The following is an 18,290-nucleotide window of genomic DNA, read 5'->3' on the forward strand; positions in this document are numbered from 1 at the left end:
TACAACAGTACCTGGGGGGACAACTTATGCCCAGGCAGTTGAGAAGGCTCTTACCGCTGAGGAAGCGGAGAATAAGATCTGGAGGGGGGGAGCTACAAGGCGGGAGGGTTGTAGAGCGGTGCCTCTATATACCCCAGGTCTGGTAGGGGCAAAGACCCCAGTGATTTGAAGAGGAAGACCCTTGATGCTTCGCTCGCTCCTGGTCCTGATAGGAGAGGTCGGGGTACTCAGGGTGGCCGTCAGGGAGGTGGTGATACATGGAGGAGCTATCCAGAGTGCACAAGGCACAGAAGACATCATCCGGGTGAATGTCAGGCTAAGGCCTGTTATGTGTGCGGGGTGGAAGGACACCTCAAGAAGGACTGCCCAACAGTGAAGAAAGGGGAAGCAGGGAAGGTGGACAGCTTGACTCCAGCTCGAGTGTTCACCCTAACGTAGGTAGAGGCCGAGGCTAGTCCCTCGGTGGTGACAGGTCAGCTTTCTAGCGTTGGCTCTCCTTTTACTGTATTGATTGACTCTGGTGCTACACATTCATTTGATTCTAGTAAGGTGATTGATAGACTGTGTAGACCTAGTGAGTGTTGTACTGCGGGGTTTGGGACTATATTGCCTACAGGGGAACTGGTAGTGTCTAGGAGGTGGATTAGAGCACTACCAGTGATGGTTGATGGTAGAGAGTTTTCAGTAAATTTGATTGAGCTAGATATGGAGGACTTTGACATGATTCTAAGAATGGATTGGCTGGTCAGATATGCGGCTACTATTGATTATAGGAAGAAGATGGTGACCTTTGAGCCGGAGGGTGAGGATCCCTTTGTTTTCGTGGGTACGGTATGTGGACCCCGCGTACCCATGATATCAGCGCTGAGAACCAGGGACCTACTACAGGGAGGGTGTATAGGTTTCCTGGCGAGTGTGGTGGATACTACTAGAGTATTGCCAGCAGGGCCGGAGAAAACTAGATTGGTTCGTGAATTCTTGGATGTATTCCCTGAGGATTTACCAGGGTTACCGTCACACAGGGAGATTCAGTTTGTTATTGAGTTGGCACTGGGGACAGAGCCAGTGTCAAGGGCACCGTATAGAATGGCACCGGCAGAATTGAAGGAACTGAAGATACAGTTACAGGAGCTTCTGGATTTGGGGTTCATCAGGCCAAGCTACTCGCCATGGGATGGTTCAGTTTTGTTTATGAAGAAGAAGGACGGGACTCTGAGGATGTGTATAGACGACAGGGAATTGAACAAGTTGACTATCAAGAATAAGTATCCTCTACCAAGGATTGACGACTTGTTCGATCAGTTGCAGGGGAAGACGCTATTCTCGAAGATTGATCTTCGATCTGGTTATCACCAGCTGAGGATCAAGGACGAGGATATACCGAAGATGGCCTTCCGAACAAGGTGTGGGCACTATGAGTTTCTGGCCATGTTGTTTGGTTTGACCAACGCCCCAGCAGCCTTTATGGACTTAATGAATAGGGTGTTCAAGGACTTCTTGGATCAGTTCGTCATTGTCTTCATCGATGGCATTTTAGTGTACTCCAGTTCAGAGGCAGAGCACGAGTTTCACCTTCGACAGGTCTTGCAGAGGTTAAGAGAGCACCAGTTGTATGCCAAGTTTAAGAAGTGTGAGTTTTGGCTACCATAAGTGACATTCCTTGGACATATTGTTGGTGTGGACAGGATTAAAGTGAATCCATCTAAGGTGGAGGTAGTGAGAGATTGGCCGAGCCCAAGGAACACCTCGAAGGTTCGGAGTTTCTCGGTTTAGCGGGTTACTACAGACGGTTTGTGGAAGACTTCTCAAAGATTGTTGCACCGATGACAGGATTGACACGGAAGAATCTGAAGTTCGTCTGGTTAGAGAAATGTGAGAACAGTTTCCAAGAATTGAAAGGGCGACTTATTACTTGTAACACCCCATGTCACTATGGCTGCTTCCTGGAATGACGACTGGCCCTACAAACCAACACAAGTCTTTCCAGCATGCTTTGTCCTCACTCACATGCTTCCTGGGAAAACTTCCCAGGAGGTCACCCATCTTGAGATTACTCCAGGTCAAGCACGCTTAACTTTTGTGTTCTCAAGTGATGGGCTACCGAAAAGAAGATGCATCTTGTTGATATAGGTAGTACCCATCAATCCATTTAAGACATCTTCAACTCTATAGTCCCATACTTACACAGTCTTAGAATCATCACACTTGACCTTTCCCAGGCGGTGTGGGATTGCACAACTTTACCCAGTCTTTCCCCTTACGGATCATGGGATTTTGACTATCACAATCACCCCCCCTTACGAGTCCGACGTCCCCGTCGGCCACACTTCCGGCTGGGTCAAGGCTCTGATACCATTCTGTAACACCCTACGTCACTATGGCTGCTTCCTGGAATGACGACTGGCCCTACAAACCAAAACAAGTCTTTCCAGCGTGCTTTGTCCTTACTCGCACGTTTCCTGGGAAAACTTCCCAGGAGGTCACCCATCTTGAGATTACTCCAGGTCAAGCACGCTTAACTTTTGTGTTCTCAAGTGATGGGCTACCAAAAATAAGATGCATCTTGTTGATATAGGTAGTACCCATCAATCCATTTAAGACATCTTCAACTGTGTAGTTCCATACCTACATAGTCTTAGAATCATCACACTTAACCTTCCCCAGGCGGTGGGATTGCACAACTTTACCCGGTCTTTCCCCTTACGGATCACGGGATTCTGACTATCACAATACAAAGAAATGTATTTGGATTGGTGGTAAGTCCAATGATTGCTAAAGAGGAGGTGGAGGGTTCAATTCCCCATCCTCACATTTTGAGTATAACATGCATTGTATCAGTATTATATGAATTATTATTGCTTAAGGTTTTGATTAAGCTATGTTGTATTATCTGGTTAGAGGGGGGTTATGTCCTACATAGCTCTTCTTACTGGGTGTTAGCTCACGGGTACTCTGTGTGCAGGTAAATGCAAAGCAACACAATGAGTGAAGCGGGATCGAGGCGTGGATGTTCCATGTTAGTGGAGGGTTCACAACGTTTTAATGTTTTAAAGACTTATGAAATTTTATCACTTTTGGACTATGTTTTTTTTTGTTAGATTAAGTTTTAAGACTTGAAAATGTTTTATTTTGAAGAACTAGTGAGATCTCATGCCTTGTTTATTTCAATAAAATAGTATTTTAAATGGTTATTTTATTTATTGATTTAAATGGACTTTCATAAGTGACGTCTCGAGAAATCGAGGCGTCACAATTGGTATCAGAGAATACGGTCCTAAATAGTCTGTGGTAAGCCCTAACATGTAAAATACACAGCCAAGGATGAGCTCGACTCACTGTACTATAAGTGGTAATTCTTACTTGTTTGAAATTTGCTTTAATGTTTTGCACATTATTGTATTTAAGCAATTGTCTTTGTAAATATGATTTCATGATGGCATTGAATATTTCGTCCTTATGTTTGTTGGTCTGCGTGGTTCAAAAGTTAGAAAATTCCTTCTAGAAGATCCATTAGACTAAATGGAGGTCGAGGTTGAGGTTGAGGCCGTGGTAGAGATCGAGGTGAAGGAGAAAACGTTGAGCCACCGCTAGCACTACAGGGATGACAGGAACATTTTGCCGCAATGGAAGCAACCATTCGTAGGCAAGAGGAGGTGATCCATCAACTAAGACACCAGCCTACGCCGCCAGTACAAGCAGAGCCACAGGTGCAGAATTGTAATGCCCCAAATTTCCTAATAAGGTTTAGGACCTTGATTAGGAGGCCGGGAGGGCCATAATTGATTTATTATGCTATTTAATGATAATATGCATGTTTAGGTGTATTAAATATGCATGTGAACCCATTTGTGATTAATTGGGTGATTTTCATATTTTGGCCATTTCGGGCATTTTTGGCATATATGTGAAATGGGTGTGGTGCTTTATTATTATTTGGTTATGCCAGGGTTACCCAGCACAAGACGATCCTAGGAGGTAAGCTAGTGGGAAAGTCACAACGGGGTTTAAGCTTGACTTGGAGTAAGTCAAGGGGTATTTAGAGCATTACCGGGTTATTGGGTAATGGGAATTAATATTTGGTGATAAATTGGGAGTTAGTAAGACGAGGGGGAAATTCTGGAAGTTTTGACTATAATGTCCCCGGGGGTGTTTTCGGGACCCCGAGTATTAGGTTTTATTGGAAGCTACTTAAGCTTGAAGTAACCTTTTAAGAAAGAAAAGAAACGTTCTGTACGTTCTCTCTCCCTAAAGTTCCCTTTTCGTTCCCGATCGCATTTTTGAAGATAACTTGAGTTCTAGGACTCGGAATCAAGCGAGGATCGAGGCATAGCAATCCTAAGGAGAATTAGAAGCTTATTAGACGGAGGATTTAGTTGGAAACAACTCAATCGGAGGTAATTCAAGTTTGAAGTTTTAAGTTTTTAAAGTTTATAAGCTTAGAATCGGACTTTGTTAATTATTGAGTTTTTGGTTGGTTTGAACCTTGGGTTTTGGTGGTTTTGGACCATTGGGGAGTTTGGGAACTTTGATTTAATGATTTGGGAATGTTTAGACATGTTTTAGGGAGGTTTTAAAAGGTTAAAACGAAGGAAAAATGGCTGCCCCAAAGTTGGGTCGCGGCCCTGTTCTTGAGCGCCGCGGCCCTAGTTCGAAGAAGCAGGTGTCAAGAAATTGGCCTTGCTGGGCGCCGCGGCCCTTGATGGAGGGCGTCGCGGCCCTAGCCTCAGATAACCCTGGGGGCTGCGGCCCAAGGTGCTAGGGCCGCAACCCTTGCCCTGTTTTCACCCCGTTTGCTCGTTTTGACCCCGGAAACATGGTTTTAGGCCTCGGGATCATTCCTACTACCCGGATTAGTGAGGATTGATGTCTTGGAGGCTAAGTTTTAGTTCAAGGGTTAGTTTTAGAACTTGAACTCACTGGATCACCATTTGTGGTTGTGACTATGTTAACACTAGAGGCTTGGAATCGGGATCGTGCTTGTGGCTCATTTGTTGGTAACCTGTGCTTGGACCAAAGGTAAGAAAACTGCACCCCATGTGTGACATGCATGATTATGATTGATGCATGTTGGATGTTTAAGTGTAAACATTGATAGCATAACGAATGCTTGGCGATCTTGCCCATTTGCATATGATTATTGTTGAGGCATGCTGGATGATTAAGTGTGATGCATGTGGTGCACGAGAAACATGTGATTAGGGCATGCCATGAATGATGAATATGAGATTGGTCAGAGCTTGAGTCTCTGTGTTTGTGCATGATCATAATTATGCTAGCAACTGTTTAGTAAGCATGTTGAATGCCCTATTCTTGGATAATTGGCATATGACACACATTGATAGCATTGCTTACTTGTGCATGGCACTGACTAATTGGTCAGATTTGGCATAGGTGCTAGTATCAACTGTGAAGCTGTGACTCATTAGTCAGGTTTGGCAGTGGTACTGGGCACTGGTCACACAGGGCTGACTCATTAGTCAGAATTGGCAAAGGTGTTTGTATCAGTTGTGAAGCTGTGACTTATTAGTCAGGTTCGGCAGTGGTACTAGGCACTGGTCACATTGTGCTAACTCACTAGTCATGACAACCCTAGTGTGTAGTGCAAGCTTTGTCGATTGGATCTAATCGACCCTCTGCATTGAATGACTCAAAGAGCATTAATGCAGGACTGACCTCAAGTTCGATGAATATAAACAAGCATTTATCTAGCCAAGGGCTAGTCAAGTAGAGCCATTGCAGGAAATGGGCACCGGGCCCCTAGTGACCTGGTTGTCAATCACTCAGTATGGTTTACCAGAACCTCAAGTGATATTCACTCATTTGATCAGAGCTATGGACTCTGCATGATCATTTTGATCATCATATGCATGGCTTGGGCACTGAGGCCCCAGTGACTTGCTTGTTGGTCACTCAGCATGGTTTACCAGAACCTGTTGAAGGTTAGAGACTTACCCAACAGCCACCCTTCCACTTGAATTAGTGACTCGCTTGACGGTCACTCAGCATGGTTTATCGGAACCTCAAGTGTTGCGACACTCATCTGATTAGGATTGACTTGATAGTCCTCCAATCAGAAGGCCAGGACTTCTTATCCTGGATACCCCAGCATCTGTTGAAATTCATTTGCATGCTGAATAGAGCTATGAATGCTAGGCATGCCAGATATGATTTGGTATCATGATATGACTGTTTATGAGCATATGAGTTTTCTTGCTGGGCTTCGGCTCACGGGTGCTTTGTGGTGCAGGTAAAGGCAAAAGGAAGCTGGACCATCCTTGAGTTGGAGAGCTTAGGTGATGACGTGTACATATACAGCTGCTCGACCAATACTTGGGCGAGGTTTGAAAGTGGAACTAGGGCTGAACCCTGTTTTACCGCTTAGAACGGCCTGTTGTAAACACTTTCTTGTAATAAACTCTGAAATTATATTTTTGGGATCCCAATGTATACAGTAAACGTTCTAGTGAAACGTTATATCTTAACCAAAGTTTTTAACCCCTAAACCGCTAATCACACTTAGTTACACGTTTATGACCAAACGACTCGATTAGCGAGTTTAGCACTGTTTGCAATGTGCACTGTAGCGGTCCCTGGAGTTGGGGCGTTACAAGAATAACAGGCAACAACCGGCTTTAATGGTAGCTCCTGTTGCCGTGGATGGACTAGAGCCATTGTTTGAAAGATTTCGTAAGCAGCATCCGCCTGAGTTTGATGGGAGCATGGATCCAGTTGTAGCAAAAGAATGGATTAGCCGCATTGAAAACATACTGAATATGATGAGGGTCCAGGGCAATGAGCGAGTGTTGTATGCATCTTATATGCTGAGAATGGATGCCCATCTTTGGTGGGAGGTGGTGCAGCAAGCACATAATGTTAATACCATGGATTGGGCTGGGTTCAAGCAAGTTTTCAACGAAAAATATTACAACTCTGCGGTCCTGGAAACAAAGACTGATGAGTTCATGAGATTGGTGCAAGGAAATCTCTCGGTGACAGATTATGCACATAAATTTGATCGATTGGAGAAATTTGCACCAGATTTGGTACCTACTGATAGGGTACGGGTAGATCGTTTTGTGAGAGGATTGAAACCGATGATTGCTCGGGACGTGGAGATTGTTTCGAGGGGCGCGTTCACATACGCCCAAGTAATAGAAATGGCTCTTACTGCTGAAAGGAGCGAGGAAAGAATCTGGACAGAGATTTCCGCCAGAAGAGATGCAAAGAAGGGTGGGGAAACCGCTTCGAATGATCACAAAAAGAGAGGGCATGAACAGTCTTGACAGTCGGGACAAGACAAACGACCCAAGCCTAGTAATGAAAACCGTTCAAATGGGGGTAGAAACATTCCAGAATGCCCTAAATGCACTAAGTGCCACTTTGGGGAATGTCGTGCCAAGGCATGCTATAAATGTGGAAAAGAATGGCATATCAAGCGCAACTGTCCATTGTGGAATCAGGCTAGAAACAAAGAAGAGCCAAAGAAGGATGATAAATATGTTCCCGCTAGAGTCTTTGCGATCACTCAGGCAGAAGCTGACGCTAGCCCTTCAGTCGTATCAAGTCAGATTCCTATGGTCAATACCACATGTAAAGTTTTATTTTATTCAGGTGCATCTCATTCATTTATTTCTAGTAGCCTTGTAAATCATGTAAATGTACATATAGAATTGTTTAATGTGGGTTTTGGTACTATGCTACCATCCAGGGAAATTGTAATATCTAAAATTGGGTTAAAGTTGTACCTTTATGGATAGATGGGAGGGAATTGTATGTAGACCTGATTGTATTAGATTTATCTGATTTTGATGTAATTCTGGGGATGGATTTTCTTTCCAAATACGGAGCATCTATCGACTGCAAACGCAAGAAAGTGGTCTTTGCACCAAAAGGCGGAGATCCGTTTGAGTTCGAAGGCATAAGCAAGAAACCCAGAACTCCTATCATATCAGCAATGAAAGCTAGAGAAATGTTGCAACATGGATATTTGGGGTATCTCGTGAATATGGTCAATGAAACTGAAGAGACAGAAAGGAGACCTGAAGAGACAAGAGTTGTAGTTGAGTTCCTCGATGTTTTTCAAGAAGAACTGCAGGTTTACCTCTGCATAGGGAGATAGAATTTGTAATCGATCTGATGCCTGGGACAACGCCTGTATCTCGAGCACCATACAGAATGGCACCAACAGAATTGAAAGAGCGCAAAACTCAATTGGAGGAATTACTTAAGCTGGGATTCATAAGACCGAGCTATTCTCCTTGGGGCGCACCAGTTCTTTTTGTCAAGAAGAAAGACGGGTCTATGAGGATGTGTATTGATTATCGGGAGTTGAATAAGGTCAAAATAAAGAACAGATATCCTTTACCGAGAATCGATGATCTGTTCGACCAGCTTCAGGGGACCAAGGTGTTTTTGAAAATCGATCTTCGGTCGGGATACCATCAGTTGAGGAGCAAGAATGATGATATACCGAAGATAGCCTTCAGAACCAGGTACAGGCATTACAAATTTCTGGTGATGTCGTTTGGACTCACAAATGCCCCAGCAGCTTTTATGGACCTCATGAACAGGGTTTTTAAGGAGTACTTCGATTAGTTTGTCATTGTGTTCATAGATGATATATTGGTCTACTCCAATATAGAAGAAGAACATGAGGAGCATTTACGTCTGACCTTGCAACGATTGAGACAACATCAACTATATGCCAAATACAAGAAGTGTGAGTTCTGGTTATCTGAGGTTGGTTTTCTGGGTCATATTGTCACCGATGGAGGAGTGAAAGTAGATCCTACAAAGATTGCTGCAGTGAAAAAATGGCCAAGACCAAAGAATGCCTCAGAAGTCAGAAGTCACAATCCAAATACATTATTTATGATCTAAGGAAGGTTTTTGATGTGAAAAAATGACTTAGAAGTGTTGTTTTCGAAATCCACCATTTTTCACCATTAAAGTTAGGGTTTTTGCATAGTTTCGGATTTTAGAGTGTTTAGATGAATTCCGGGTGTATGGAGGCGTGTGTACAAGCTTAGGGTACTCCAAGGATTAATTTGGACGTAAAGAATTGGAGTTTAAAGGCTTAGAACGCAAAGTGCATTTTTTTGCTCCATTTTTGGCGATACACCGGACTTGGAGAAGAAGACTTCAGAACAAGGGGTTATGGACATCTTTTTGGGCTGGGGTCTATTTTTTTGAAGTTCTGGACACAAGGGGATCATTTTCCAAGCAAGAGAAGGGTTGGAATGCATCAAAACTCAGCCCTAGAGTCGCCGTCGCCGGAGAAGAAGACAAATCCGGCGATATCTCCGGCGAACCCGATCTGGGCATTTCCAGAGGTTTTTTTTTTTCTTGTTTTAGATTCTACATAATAATTTGGAGTGTTTGGTGAAGTTTGGTATTTTTTTTTATAAAACCTTGATTTATTATGAATTATTTAAATTTTCTTAGGAAATAATTATGAAAAATACTTAAACTGTTAAGAAAATTCTTAGATAATTTTTATATGATCTGTGATTGATACCAAACTGTTCTGTATATTTAGATTGAAGATTTAAACGTTTTTTTTTGTAATTTTCATGAATTTATTTGGTTATTTCTTAAATAATTATTGAAAATACCTAGGCTAATATAAATGACTCAGAATAATTATTGTAAGCATATTTAAGGGTTAGAAGCTATTATGTGAAATTTGGGATAATTATTTACTGTTTTATTATTTATCTTGAATTATTTTAATTAAAATGGGTTATCTACGTAGATAAATTATAGAAAATAACTTGGTCTTGCTAAAATTATTGTTTACTGTTTGGGCATTGTTCTTATGAAGTTAAAATGGTATCTTATTATTTGGTACTGATTTAGAACTATATTAGGTTGATTTGTTATTTTTGGTTAATTATTTTGTATTTTATGCATGTAAAAAAAAGGGGTAATTTATGCATAAATAATTACAATAATTTGTATAAGTTTCTAAGTTGTTTAATCATGTTTCATAATCTGTATAAATGGTTAGGAAGCATGTTAGTTTCTGGTTTGGATAATTCTATTGAGTATCCAATTATTTTGGGAATTATGTGTAATTAAAATGATAATTATTGAAAATAAATAATTATAAGGAAATAATTAGTTTAATCTGACTTTATAGGCGTAAAAATAAACTTAGAATCTGATTTAGTAAATTGTGGTAATTTATTTGATTATGATATATTTGTTTTGTGCATAAAGATGATAAGAAATGTGATGATTAGTATTATAGGTTGTACTTTTGTGGTGAAACCTTGATGTGGTTCATAATTGTGTTTTGAGTGTGTCATTGTATTGTTGGGTGTTTAGGATCTAGTTCTCAACAAGGACACTCAGCGAGGGGTTCAAGGTAGAATAAAAGAATATTTTTGCAATTGAGGTAAGAAGAGTGGACATCTGTGCACAGGGTGTATGTTTAAGCATACAACCTTGTTTCTTGGTTTGTATTTATTTATGTTATGTATTGTGGTTGATTACTGTATACACTTAGTATTGTTAGCATGAGAATAGTGCTAGGGTTTTCGCTGCTTGTGTGAGCATAACACTTGCAGGTACACTAAGAGCTTATCATTGGTGAGTACAACTTGTGGTAAGTGAATGCCCCGTTGGATGCCAAGTGTGAGAATAACACGAGGCAGGGCATATTACATTTCATGTCTGATCAACATGAATGTATGGTTGATTATCGTATGTGAGCATAATTTGCAATATGAGACTTTGTTTGTTATGTGTGTGAGTATAACATGCATTGTATCAGTATTATATGAATTATTATTGCTTAAGGTTTTGATTAAGCTATGTTGTATTATCTGGTTAGAGGGGGGTTATGTCCTACATAGCTCTTCTTACTGGGTGTTAGCTCATGGGTACTTTGTGTGCAGGTAAAGGCAAAGCAACGCAGTGAGTGAAGCGGGCTCGAGGCGCGGATGTTACATGTTAGTGGAGGGTTCACAACGTTTTAATGTTTTAAGGACTTATGAAATTTTATCACTTTTGGACTATTTTTTTTTTTTTGTTAGATTAAGTTTTAAGACTTGAAAATATTTTATTTTGAAGAACTAGTGAGATCTCATGCCTTGTTTATTTCAATAAAATAGTATTTTAAATGGTTATTTTATTTATTGATTTAAATGGACTTTCATAAGTGACGTCTCGGGAAATCGGGGCGTCACATTACTGCACCTGTGTTGAGTCTTCCTTCAGAGGAATGAAAGTTTGTAGTGTATTGTGATGCATCAAGGTTGGGTTTGGGCTGTATGTTGATGCAGAATGAGAAAGTTATAGCTTCTGCATCACAACAGCTGAAGGAGTGTGAGCAGCGGTATCCTACCCATGATCTAGAATTGGCAACGGTGGTATTCGCATTGAAGGTGTGGCGACATTATTTGTATGGAGAGAAGTGTGAGATATACACCGATCACAAGAGTTTGAAGTACTTCTTCACCCAGAAGGATCTGAACATGAGGCAAAGGCGTTGGTTAGAGTTGGTAAAGGACTATGACTGTGACATTCTTTACCACCCAGGAAAAGCCAACGTAGTGGTAGATGCATTGAGCCGAAGAGGCTCGAGGCAGTTATTTGGTTATACTCAGATTTCCAGAAAGTTGGCTGATGAGATGACCAGGGCGAGAATAAAACTGGTGGTGGGCCGGTTGGCCAACATTACTTTGCAGTCGACTCTACTGGAGCAGATTAAGGAGGGTCAATTGGTAAATTCACAGTTACAGGAGGTTAGAGAGAATGTCTTAGCTGGGGTAGCTAAGGACTATTCTATTTTTGAGGTTGGTTTGCTACAGTATCAGGGTCGGATTTGTGTTCCAACTGATGTGGGAATTAGACGTGAGATACTAGATGAACTGCATACTACTCCGTACTCACTTCATCCAGGTACCACGAAGATGTATCAGGATCTACGGACGTTGTACTGGTGGCCTGGGATGAAGAAGGATGTAGTGGAGTACGTGGCCAGATGTTTGACCTGTCAGCAGGTGAAAGCTGAACATCAGTGACCAGCGAGGTTGCTTCAGCCTTTGGATATCCCTGGGTGGAAATTGGAGGATGTTGCAATGGATTTTGTGGGAGGTCTACCCAGGACAGTGGGGCTTCATGACTCGATGTGGGTGATAGTGGACAGGTACACCAAGTCAGCTCATTTTCTTCCAGTGAAGACGACATATACGGTGGATTAGTATGCAGAGTTATATGTGAGGGAGATCGTAGGTCTCCATGGGGTTCCTAAGTCTATAGTGTCAGACAGGGATCCTATCTTCACCTCCAAGTTTTGGGGTAGTTTGCAAAAGGCTATGGGGACTCAGTTGAAGTTTAGTACAGCCTTTCCTAAGTCTATAGAGTTATATGTCCTGTCTGATGTAACAAATACATCCGATCTTATCTACTTTGCTAATGTTCTGGAAAGAACATAACACTATAATGTGTAAGTAGATCATATCGTAGAATGGCAAGTCACTGTAAATCCGGTGCACTGACTAATCTTAGGACTAACTTATTTTTGAACATATAATCATATTTATATTCCACTGTGATTACGTCACTATAAATAAGATTAGCTATATGCTCGGGATTTAATAGAAGTTTATATTAAACAAATAATCATGAAAATAAAACATGTGAGCAAAGTGATTGACCAAGTCAAAAAATGATTTCTATTCTTTTATTGATAATAAATGAGATTACAAAGAATTTGGGTTTTAATTAGGGCATAAAACCCAACAGTTGGGCCATGTTGGATGAGATGTAGTGGATGGTAGGCTTAATTTAAAGTGTGGTTGAGGTTTGGAGGGGATTTATGGAGTTTTGGCTCGAGGAAATTCGAAGGAAAAAACTCAGAGGGTTGTTGGTGCTGCTTGTAGCGCTAGCATTAGAGCGCTACAGCGCTATGCTTGGCTTTCTGGGGGGAATTTGTCTCTGCTTGTAGCGTTGTAGCGCCCACCTTGTGGTGCTGTAGTGCTGCCCTGCCTCTAGAAATGGGTTTTGGGTATTTTTCTTAGGGTTTTTGCTTGGGGACTCGGGGGTCGATTCCACCACCCCGTTTGGTGGAATTGGGGCTTCCTGAGGGCTCGAGATTGGTCCCGAAGTTAGGTTACAGAATTGATTGTTAATGAGGGTTCTATTTTACGGTAGTGACTAGGTGTACGTTAAGGCTCAGACGGGATCCTGCTCGAGTATTGTTTCTATTAACCAAAGCGCTCGGAATCATAGGTAAGAAATCTGCACCCGGTTATGTGGTTATGTTGGGACTAAGAGTTCCCTATACTTGCATGTGATGTCATATGATGGTATTATGCCATGGGGACATGAGATAATCGGCCTAAGAGTGCCAAAATCTATATTTGCACACAGGACACGGCTCGGACAGGAGAACCTAAAGTGCCTATTTTTCCATTAGAGTGGCTTGTGATTGTACATATACTTTGAAACTTTTGTAAACTGTTCTTTAAAACCTATTTTGGGATCCCACGTATTAAACGCTTATTTTAATGAGAAATTTCCTGTTTTTGGCCAAAATCTTTTAACCTTAACATAATTATAACTTTAGAGTCACATTTTCAACTATATGACTTGATTAGCAAGTCTTGCACCTTTATAAACACACAGTGTAACGACCTTGGTTATCCAGGGTATTACTCTAAAATGCCCCCAAGCCTATTTAAAACCCTTAACAACCACCAAGGGCAAAACCGTCCTTTCGTGCCTATCTCGTTAATCATAATTAACACCCTCCAATTCCCATTATTCCCAATATTCTCAAATGCTAATAAATCATATCCCATTACCCTTTAATTCTCGGTAATGTTCTAATCCTCAAATTACCCCAAGACTCACCCCGAGCCCCGAAATTAACCCTGTTATGACCAGACTGATAACTTGCATTCAAAGATTGTCTCATGCCGAATGGCTCGAACAAATCCACATTATAATGTGGTACTATTCATAATTCACCAACATGCATGAAAATACACAATTACGCCCTCAACGGGCTAAATTACCAAAATGCCCTTATAATGAAATGTGGACCCATATGCATACATTTATCATCATATAATAATATAATTCACATAAACATGCATATAATCATTTAATGGCATAATAAATCAATTATGGCTCTCCCGGCATCCTAATCAAGGTCTTAAACCTTACTAGGAAATTTGGGTCATTACATCAAGCGTAGGAGATAATCTCTCCACAAGTTGTTGGGTGTTTATGCTTGGAGGAGGAGCGGTTTCTTGGGGTTCTAAGAAACAAACATGTATTTCACACTCGACCATGGAGGTCGAATTTATAGCTCTAGCAGCAATCAGCAAAGAGGTTGAGTGGCTTAAGGATCTCATGTTGGAGATCCCAATTTCCGCGGATGAGGTATCAACGATCTCAATACTTTGTGATAGTCAAGCCACATTGGCTAGAGCATATAATGGCGTATATAATGAGAAATCTAGACATATAAGTCTAAGACATGAGTACATAAGACAACCGATTCGTGAAGGAATCATATCGATCTCATATGTTAAGACAAGTGAGAACTTAGCGGATTCATTTACAAAACCTCTTGTGAAGAGGTTAGTAAGTTCTACTTCAAAAGGAATAGGACTAAAACTCCTACAATAATATATTCACCAATGATGGCAACCCAACTCCAAACTTGTGGACATCAAGGGTAAGAGTTCAATGGGTAAGAACAATCTATTGGGTGAATAGTTTCAGCACTGACAAAATCATGAGTTTCATCCAAGGATTGTTAGTGTTGGTTGCTACCGAGTGAGGGTTAAGCCTAAGGCTTATAATGAAGTTCAGGTATCTGCAACAAGCATCTCTAAAGGTAGCAAAGATGTTGTAAGAACTTCACCTATGTGAACTTAGAGGTGGTGCCACCTCTCATGGGAGTTGGAGTTTCTCCCTGGAAAGTTCATGAAATGCCTCAAATAGCAAGGCCTATATGTTATTTGAGTTGGAGTCTAATGTGATAATTGAACCAAGAGAAGTGAAGCTCTTTGAGAATATGTTATATTATGATAGCAGTTCTCAAGAACCCACAAATGTTGGAGAATCTCTTAAAGAGAAAGATCCAATGGTTGATGAGCATCCTATATTGCCTCGGAGAAACCAAGTGCTTAAAGAATTGGGATCAAATGAGACATGTTCTCAAGTGGAGACACTCTACCTAGTAGAGGGAAACCTTGAAGAAGTCACATGGAAATTTCCTATGGCTCTTCAAGTTGAGGATGATCCCAAAACATTCCAAGAAGCAATGTCTTCGAGAGACTCCGCTTTTTGGAAGAAGACAATAAATGATGAGATGGATTCAATTATTTCAAACCACACATGGGAATTGGTAGACCTTCCACAAAGTTTAAAACCAATTGGGTGCAAGTGGGTATTTCGGAGGAAATATCACACCGATGGCACATTACAAACCTTCAAGGCAAGACTAGTAGCCAAATAGTTTAAACAAAAGGAAGGAGTCGATTATTTTGACATGTATACACCGGTTGCTAGGATAACCACTATAAGAGTACTATTTTCCTTATAATCAATATATAACCTTTATGTTCATCAAATGGATGTCAAAACGACATTCCTAAATGGAGATATCGACGAGGAGATTTATATGGAACAACCAGAAGGTTTTTTTCAAAGGGAAATGAACATAAAGTGTGCAGGCTAGTTAAATCATTATACGGTTTAAAGAATGCACCGAAAAAATGGCATGAGAAATTTGATAAAGCCATAATTTCGGATGTGTTTAGACACAATAATGCGAACAAGTGCTTATACTCTAAGACTTGTGATGACTATGTCATCTTGGTGTGTTTGTATGTTGATGATATGTTGATTTTGAGTAATGATATGAAAGACATAATGGAAACAAAAAGGGTTATATCTTCCACTTTCAAGATGAAAGACCTTGGAGAGGTTGATACCATCTTGGGTATAAAAGTGAGAAGAAATAGTGGGGGTTATGCCTTAAGTCAGGAACACTATGTTAAGAAAGTGTTTGACAAGTTTAGTCATCTCAAAATCAAATAGGCAAATACACCATTTGACTCAAGCATAAAGCTTGAAAAGAATAATGGTAGAGCAGTAGCTCAACTTGAGTATGCAAGTTCATTAGGGAGTCTAATGTACGCCGCTCATTGTACAAGAGTGGATATTGCATATGCGGTTAGTAAACTAAGTAGGTTTACTAGCAATCCAAGTATGGAACATTATAAAATGATTGAGAGAGTTATAGGGCACCTCAAAAGGACCAAGCAGCTAGGCCTCCAACATTCAAAGTTCTCGAAGATACTTAAAGGATATTCCGATGATAGTTGGATATCAAGCATAGGAGATAATCTCTCCACAAGTGATTGGGTGTTTATGCTCGAAGGAGGAGCATTTTCTTGGGGTTCTAAGAAACAAACATGTATTTCACACGCAACCATGGAGGCCAAATTTATAGCTCTAGTACAACCAGAAAAGAGGTTGAGTGGCTTAGGGAGGGATCTCGTGTTGGAGATCCCAATTTCTGCGAATGAGGTATCGACGATCTCGATACTTTGTGATAGCCAAGCCACATTGGCTAGAGCATATAATGGTGTATATAATGAGAAATCTAGACATATAATTCTAAGACATGAGTATGTAAGACAATTGATTCGTGGAGGAATCATATCGATCTCATATGTTAAGACGAGCGAGAATTTAGCGGATCCATTTACAAAACCTCTTGCGAAGAGGTTAGTAAGTTCTACTTCAAAAGGAATGGGACTAAAACTCATAGAATAATGTATTCACCAATGATGGAAACCCAACTCCAAACTTATGAACATCAAGGGTAAGAGTTCAATGGGTAAGAACAAGTTATTGGGTGAATAGTTTCAACACTAACAAAATTATGAGTTTCATCCAAGGATGGTTAGTGTTGGTTGCTACTGAGTGAAGGTTAAGCCTAAGGCTTATAATGAAGTTCAAGTATGTGCAACAAGCATCTCTAAAGGTAGCAAAGATGTTGTAAGAACTTCACCTATGTGAACTTAGAGGTGGTGCCGCCTCTCATGGGAGTTGGAGATCCTCCCCGGAAAGTTCATGAAATGGATGAGCACATGACCATATGAGTGCTAAGCGAGAAAAATGGGAAAATGAATGGTCAAGTGGATGTGTGTGTGGTGTTACCCGTTTTATCATTAAGAAGTATTTGGTTCAATCTTTAAGACAACAATGACTTCGATAAGGCTTTGTAATACTTTCACTAAGATAATTTTCAAATTGAAAGATACTTTATTTAATGCACCAAAATTGTTAAGCTAAGAAGAGAGGATTATATTTAACCAAGTGGGGGAATGTTGAGATTGTTAAATATAATGGTTAAGATGTTTACACATTGAGGCACAAAACACTTAACGTTTTTCACTTGAAGAGAAGTGAAAACATGAGATTGTGTAGAAAGCATCTAAAAGTGACTTTTATGAGTCTAAAATGATACAATGAGGTATCCAAACATTCCCAAAAAGTTTTTTAGCATCCGGAGCAATTTTAGGACCATTGGAGTGGTCCAAAGTTAGAGAGGGTGGCGTTACGCTGCCTCCTAAGTGGCGTAGCATCGACTAAATGCGAAGGGCTTCAAAAGCCCTAGTAGGCGATGCATCGCCTGGGCGATCTTTTAGGGTCGTACAGTTTACGTAAAATGCTCCAAATGATGTATTTTAAATGCTCTAATCCTATTGGTTAGACCAACGATGATGCTTACACTATATATATGAGTTATTAGAGTTGAAAAGTCTTGATCACACTTTCCAAATCTCTCTCTAAAACTCATTCTCTCTCTAGCTCTCTAAGACCAAAGTTTTCTCCAAGAAATTCATCAAGCTTGCTTGACTTGCATAAGTTTCAAGGTTTGTTCAATCCCAAATCTAATTCTACTTAGTTGAAGCTTCAAGCAATTGGGAAGGCTTGGAATAGAGATTTCGGACAACAATATTCATATTGTGTATAAGCCTTAGAATTCCCCAAGTTGAAGATTCAAGTTGCTCAATACAATGGTTGTATCTCTCTAACCCTAATCTTGTATTTTATAATTCTATTATGTTATTCATTGTTAGTATTGATGATTTAATGTATCTAAATTCATCTTATCATCATTTAGTTCATTATATTTAATATTAACATTCATATCATGAACATGTTTATTTGATTATCAAGAATTGTCTTCATACTTTGAATTTGAATCTTGATCAACATCTATGGTTTGGAATATTGTATTATTATCATAA

General features: G+C 40.4%; 1 protein-coding gene across 1 annotated transcript; it reads left to right on the forward strand.

Annotated features, from left to right (window-relative positions):
- The first annotated feature begins 7,332 nt into the window (after window positions 1-7,332).
- LOC133824052 (uncharacterized) lies at window positions 7,333-8,119 on the forward strand. Its single transcript, XM_062256914.1, has 3 exons — window positions 7,333-7,338; window positions 7,461-7,590; window positions 7,758-8,119. Exons 1-3 carry the CDS (start codon window positions 7,333-7,335, stop codon window positions 8,117-8,119), a joined length of 498 nt encoding a protein of 165 aa, XP_062112898.1.
- Window positions 8,120-18,290: the final 10,171 nt, after the last annotated feature.

Source organism: Humulus lupulus, chromosome 3 (assembly GCF_963169125.1).
Source record: "Humulus lupulus chromosome 3, drHumLupu1.1, whole genome shotgun sequence".
Taxonomy (NCBI): Eukaryota; Viridiplantae; Streptophyta; class Magnoliopsida; order Rosales; family Cannabaceae; genus Humulus; species Humulus lupulus.

What these genes read in the sequence shown, in the direction of transcription:
- LOC133824052 (XM_062256914.1), top strand. An exon ending in TCCTATGGTCAATACCACAT is followed by an intron (nt 7,591 to 7,757) that starts GTAAAGTTTTAT and finishes CTTTATGGATAG; the next exon opens with ATGGGAGGGAATTGTATGTA.